General features: G+C 46.1%; 1 protein-coding gene across 1 annotated transcript in view; it reads left to right on the top strand.

Moving 5' to 3' along the window:
* The window catches only part of LOC138161400 (myeloid cell surface antigen CD33-like), a 37,043-nt gene extending 31,285 nt beyond the window's left edge, over positions 1-5,758 (top strand). Inside the window, exons 3-6 of the mRNA XM_069088221.1 lie at positions 253-673; positions 979-1,066; positions 1,174-1,270; positions 5,532-5,758. Of these exons, the coding sequence (XP_068944322.1) occupies positions 253-673; positions 979-1,066; positions 1,174-1,270; positions 5,532-5,636 (711 nt within the window). The 3' untranslated portion in view covers positions 5,637-5,758. The remainder of the gene's footprint in view (positions 1-252; positions 674-978; positions 1,067-1,173; positions 1,271-5,531) is intronic.
* Positions 5,759-6,177: the final 419 nt, after the last annotated feature.

The following is a 6,177-nucleotide window of genomic DNA, read 5'->3' as shown; positions in this document are numbered from 1 at the left end:
GAGGGATTCACTGTGGTTTCCTGTCTTTGGAGAAACAGGGCATGAGACAAGGCTAAATGACTCAGGAATTGGCAATGATTTTGGCGATCCTTTGAGTCAGAGATAGAGTCAGCGATATTGGGAGAGGGATGAATATCTAGGTTACAGAGGACAACATGAAAGCCTTCATGATGGAGACCATATTGTGGGCTCCTATCTGCAGAAACAAGGTCCCCTAGGCATCAGCGAGTAGCTCACCATGGGATGATGTAGGAAGGACAGAGCTGCCATCTTGGAAGGGACATCCCATTGTCAGGGGAACCTAGAGATATATCAGGAATGGTCTTGAGGTTATTAATCAAGGTTGGTGGTAGCTGTCTGAGGCCTGGTTCATGTTCTTTCCCCCCAGATCTGACAGAGAAGCCAGACGTCTACATTCCAGGGACCTTGGAGCCTGGACACCTGGTGAAAGTGATTTGTGTTGCTCCCTCCCTCTCTGAGTGTGGGAAACCTCCCATTTTCTCTTGGACAGGGGCTATCCTCTCTTCCCTGGAATTCAAGAGAGAAACCCTCCATTTCTCTGAGATGACCCTTACTCCAAGGCCCCAGAACCATGGCTCTAATCTTAGCTGTCAAGTGACTGTCCCTGGTGCCAAAGTAAGCCTAGAGAGAACTGTTCATCTTAATGTTACCTGTGAGTATTTGGGGCCAGGACACTTGGATCTGAAAAGCATCCACAGGTGCTTTGTGGATGGAGAAGGGGAAATCTCAGACTGGCAAGTAGAGCAGCAGTTGCCTCTGGAAGGTTTAGATCCTCAATAGGGCAAATCAGCACCTGACATTTTACAGAGAGCAAAGCTACAGCAAAAGTGTCTGAGACTGGATGTGAACCCAGGTCCTCCTGACTCCAGGGCTGGCACTCTATCTACTATTCTACCTAGCTACCCAAACCACATGTCCCTTGGAGGGCCTTACATATCCAATCCTTTTTCTCTACAGATAGTAATGGTATTCTCACATTCTCTAAAGGGATCCTTCTGGGAGCTGGGATCATGGCCCTTCTTGCCCTATGTCTCATTCTGGCACTGTGAGTGAGGAGACCAGCATTGGGCCTGGGATTGGGAGTGGGAGGGAAGGTCTATCTCAGTGGTGGGAGTGGGGGGTCATGTCACAATGTTGGGCTCATTTCTTCAGTGTGAAGTTCCTGAGGAAGAAGCAAGTAAAGGACTCAGACCCCCTGGACAGCAAGGAAGTGCCTGATGCCAATGAGGTCTCTAGAGAAGTCCCTTTGGTGAGTGATTCGACCATGGTCCTGAAATGCCATTCCAACCTTCCAAAACTTAGGGGAGCTAGAAATGATTCAAAAATGGTTTCTGCCACTTAGAGGCCACAAGGAGGGGCTGGTCTTTGCCCTGGTGAGTGGATCTCAGACGCGGTCTTTCTCCTCTCAGCCTCACTTTTCTAAATTTTGAAATGAAGGAGTTGGCTCAGCTTCAGTTCAAGTATGATTTCTTAAAAGTCTTCTCTTTGCAAGGTGTCGGGCAGCATCGAGTACTCTGGGAAGCTGGTCAAGGATACTTGGTTTCCAGTGTTACTTGTGACTTCTACTGGCTATGTGGCCTGTGTGTTCTGTTGTTGTTCAGTCATTTTGGTCATGTCCGACACTTCATGACTACTTGGGGTTTTCTTGGCAAAGAAACTAAGAGTGGTTCACAATTTCCTTCTCTAGTTCATGTTATAGATAAGGAAACTGAGGCAAAGTTAAGTGACTTGCCCAGGGTCTCACAGCTATTCAGTGTCTGAGGCCAGATTTGAACTCAGGTCTTCCTGCCTCCAGGCCCAGCACTCTATGCACTGTGCCACCTAGCTGCTCTATGATGATGAATGGTGTAGTCTACATTAATGAAATAACAGGTTGGGTCAAAAAGAAACATAGTACCAAGTATTGTGCTTGCTGCTTGAGATAAAATGACTATGAAATAGTCCTTATCTTCATAGAACTTATATTCTTCTGTGGGGCTGGGGCAGGAGGGGAGAGGACAACATGAACCGAAGAAGATGATATATGATATCTCACATGTGGTTCATATGATAGTAATCTGGCAGGGAGAGACCTAGCTACTGGGGCAGGCATCAAGAATAATTTCTCTTAGGACGTGGCCTCTGGATTGAGTTGTTGCCCAGTCATTTTTCATCAGTGTCTGACTCTTCATGACCCCATTTGGGGTTTTCCTGGTAAAGAAACTGGAATAGTTCTCAATTTCCTTCTCTAGTTCATTTTATTGATGAGGAGACTGAGGCCAATAGGGTTAAGTGACTTGCCCAGGTTCACAGTTATTCAGTGTCTGATGTCAGATTTGAACTCAGACTCCTCTTCCTGATTCCCAGTCCAGTTCTCTATCCACTGTGCCACCTAGCTGCCTGTAAAGTGAACTAGGGGATTCCAAAAGGCAGAGGTGAGTAACCAGAGAAAATGCCTTTCAGGTATGTACACTGCCTCTGCAAATGTACAGAGGCTGGACATGAAATGCCATAAAAAGAGAATAACATGAGGATTCTTTTGCTTACAACAGCAAGTTCCTTAGGGAGGAATATTTTCATCAGCCTTGAAAAAAATTCTATAGCTAGATTGTGAAGGGCTTTAAAATGAGAAATAGAGGACTTTGCACCAACATCTGAGACATTGTCAGTCAGTGAGTGAATCCATCAATCAATCAATCAGTCAGTCAGTCAATAAACACTTATTAAACACTTACCATGTACCAAGTACTATGCTAAACTCTGAGGATACAAAAAGACAATCCCTGCCCTTGAGAGATTTTTTTCAAATGTGGGAGATGATGCATAAAAAGAAATTTAAAAGTGGTGGAGGGAGGTACCCAGTGTGGGGCATGAGGAAGCCCTGCAGCCAGGCAGGCAATAGAGACACGGCTCCTCTTCCCCCCTTAAGTTGGGCATCTAGTGGGAGTTTTCCAATGTCCTCCCTCCACTCTGCCCTCAGAAAGAGCTGGTATCCAAGGGACTTACTGATGATGCACAACTTTGAGAATTGATATAATCTTGCATTGCAACAAGGAGCTTCTGGAGACCATGAGGAAATCCAGGAGAGCATTCAGGTGGGAAATAATGGGAGGGCTTCCTTCAGTGCCCTGCTTAAATGGAGGGTTTTTGATGAGTTCTCCAAGGTCACCATCCATCTTCTCCAATCATAGGGAGAAAGGGACTGTAGAGGCAGGAGGGTTGAGGAGGTCAGTGAATAAACATTCATTAAGCCCTTATGATGTGTCAGTCATTATACTAAGCAGTGGTCACAGAAAGACAAAAGGAAAAGAGCCTGTTCTCTGCCCTCCAAGAATTTACAGTCTATGGGAAGACAAAATGCACGCATACAAGTATGTATGGAATACACACATAATGAGTACAAGGGGGTTAAGGAAGAGTGGGCACAGGTGGCTGAGGCACCAGGCAAGGTTTTGTGGAGAGGAGAGCCCTTGATTTGGGATTTGAAGAAACCGGAGATTCCAAGGGGATGGTGGTGCCCTTGGCAGTGATGGAGAAGGTCAAAGGAGATGGGAGTTGGGGCCTGGTAGATAATGAGTTTTGTTTTGCATAAGCAGAGGTTGAGATGGATACAGGATGTCCAATTGGTAAGGTCTAATACTAAATTGATGATGTAGGACTAGGTAAACAGAGAATGTTGGGAGGAATACATGAGATGTCCTCCTAGGAACCTCAGTGAAGTTTAAAGGTATCAAAAAATTAAGGAAACAAACTTCAAAGTGCACTAAAACTTTTAGGACACCCTGTATAGATCTGGGCGTCATGAGACGAGAGATTGTAATTCAAGCCATGGGAACCAATGACATCACCAAATGAGAGACTGTCAAGAAAAGAGAAGAGGGACCAAGAGAGACGCTTGGGGGCTTCCCACAGTTAGGAGCTATGGCATAGACAAAAAATCAGTCAAGACGATGGACAAGGAAGGATCATACAGGTTGGAGAACCCAGAGGGCAGAGAGTGTCTAGGAGAAGATGTGTTTAGAAGCATCAAAACTGCAGAAATGGCAAGGAAGGTGAGAATAGAGAGGGGCCATTCTATTGTGTAATAAGCTGGTGACTTTGGAGAGAGAAATTTCAATTGAGGAATGAGGTCAGAACACAGATTGGTGAGAGTCAACAAGAGAGGGGGAGAAGAGGAAGTGTTGGCGAGTTCCTTTTCCTTTTGAGGTTTCAATTTTGTCAACTGCAGCATAGGAAGCTGGGAGTAGCTGGTCCCTCATTTCCCTGAGAGTCTTTGTTCCTTGGCCCTGGTCATACCCTTCCAGTGAGAATTCTCCCCATCTGCAAGGCTCTGAATCAAGACAGTCCTCGTTTGGTGCCCTCTTGCCTTCAGGCAATTCATTTCTATAAAAGGGTTCATAAGATCAGGGCTTTAAAAGTAGAAGGAACTCTGGAAATAAATTCATCTAAGTCCCCAGTTTCACAGATCATGAAACTAAAATCACAGAAAGAGGAAGTGTTCCCCTGAGACCACTTTGGGACTGAGGCAGTGTAATTCAATTACATGTCCTTTGATCCCACGTCTAGTATTCTTTGCAAGGCATCACCTGACCTTCTGATCAGGGGGAGAAAGGCCCTAACACATCACTTGGACTGATCCAGTTCTTTTTCATAGAGAGTGAAGGTGAGGCCCAGAGAAGGAAAATGACTTCCCCCCCACCAAGGTCACACACTTTTACTAGACTTAACAGTTGGAAGTGATCTTAGAGAAATTATTTTACAGAGGGACAAGTTTAGGCACAGAGAGGGAAAAAGACTCTCCCAGGGTCACACTGTCAGTCCCTGGCAAAGCCTTAGATCAGATCTAGTACAACCTCACTGAGCCCCAGTAGAAGGAAGGAACTTAGCCAAGGAGCTTAGAGTTTTCCCAGAAAGGAGAAGAGACTTACTAAGGTCACACACTAACATCAGACATACTGTCACTTGGCAGATTGGGCTGGTTGTGGAGCCATGAAGAGGGTTCAGAATCAAATTCTGACACTTCATGGGATTGACCCGGGGCAAGTCACTTCATGTCTCTCAGCCTCATTGTTCCCATATGTAAAATGGGATACTAGTGTCCCTCACACCTGCTTCACAGGGTTATTTTGGAAGTCCAATGGAACAAGATCTGCAAACCACTTGGTCAGTTTAAAAGGCTATGTATACCAGCTATTACATCAGCAGGGGAAAACTGAGGCCCCCACTGGGGCCTCCTCACAGCTCCCCCATGGATTAAAAGGCAAAGGTTAGACTCAAAACCATATTTTCCGACTCCCTGCTTATGGCTTCCCCTTCCTTGTATGTCACTCAGCGCCCCTCCCCCACCACACCCCCACCTTGAAAAGATCACCATTTGGCTGGTAGGTCATATGCATAAGCAAACAGCACTAAGAGAAAGGCTCCTGACCAAAAGCCAAGCAGCCTCCTTTTCAAACCATGCTTGGTTCTCCAGGGTCAGGCCAAGATCCTCGGCATCCTGGACTCATGGGGGATTCTTTTCACTCCTATAGGATCAACAAAGGGATCCCAGCTTCCCCCTGTGTAGCCCAGTCACCCAAGAATCCTCAGAAGAGATTCACTATGCATCACTTAACTTCAGAAAAATCAGTCCTTGAAACATCCTGGAGAGCCAGAAGCCAGAGAATCAAGATGCCCAAGACCAGTATTCAGCGATTGTTTCAATGAGGTGGCATCTGGGGCTCATGAGGTGGGAAGTCAAATAAAGAAGATAAAACCTAATTCTGTTCCTGGAAGGAGCTCACTCTGTCTGGAGTCCCACTCCTCAGGCCCTTCCCGGATCTGCCCTATGACATTGAGGCAACCTGGCAACCTTTTGCCTAGTCCCAGGAGACAAAGGAGTAGGCTGTAGAGGAGGCATTTTCCAAGATGTCATGTCCTGTTCTCACTAGGGCACTTGTCCAGAGGACAAAACCACTGTTACATCAATCAGAGGATCATAGACCATAGAATTTCAGTGTTTGGGAGCAGTGTACTGTATCCATTTTATAACACATGCTGTGGCAGTACCATCCCAATTCCCACTTGCACTGAGTTGGGTCCCCAGAGACTGGCTACTCTATCCCCTCATATTCCTGATGGACTGGAGTTGTTTTCTTTTCCTTCCTTCCTTCCTTCCTTCCTTCCTTCCTTCCTTCC

The sequence above is a fragment of the Petaurus breviceps genome, unplaced genomic scaffold, assembly GCF_028583685.1.
Source record: "Petaurus breviceps papuanus isolate PSGF00001 unplaced genomic scaffold, PetGlider_PUasm1.0 185, whole genome shotgun sequence".
NCBI lineage: Eukaryota > Metazoa > Chordata > Mammalia > Diprotodontia > Petauridae > Petaurus > Petaurus breviceps.
This window is presented reverse-complemented; position numbering and strand designations above follow the sequence as displayed.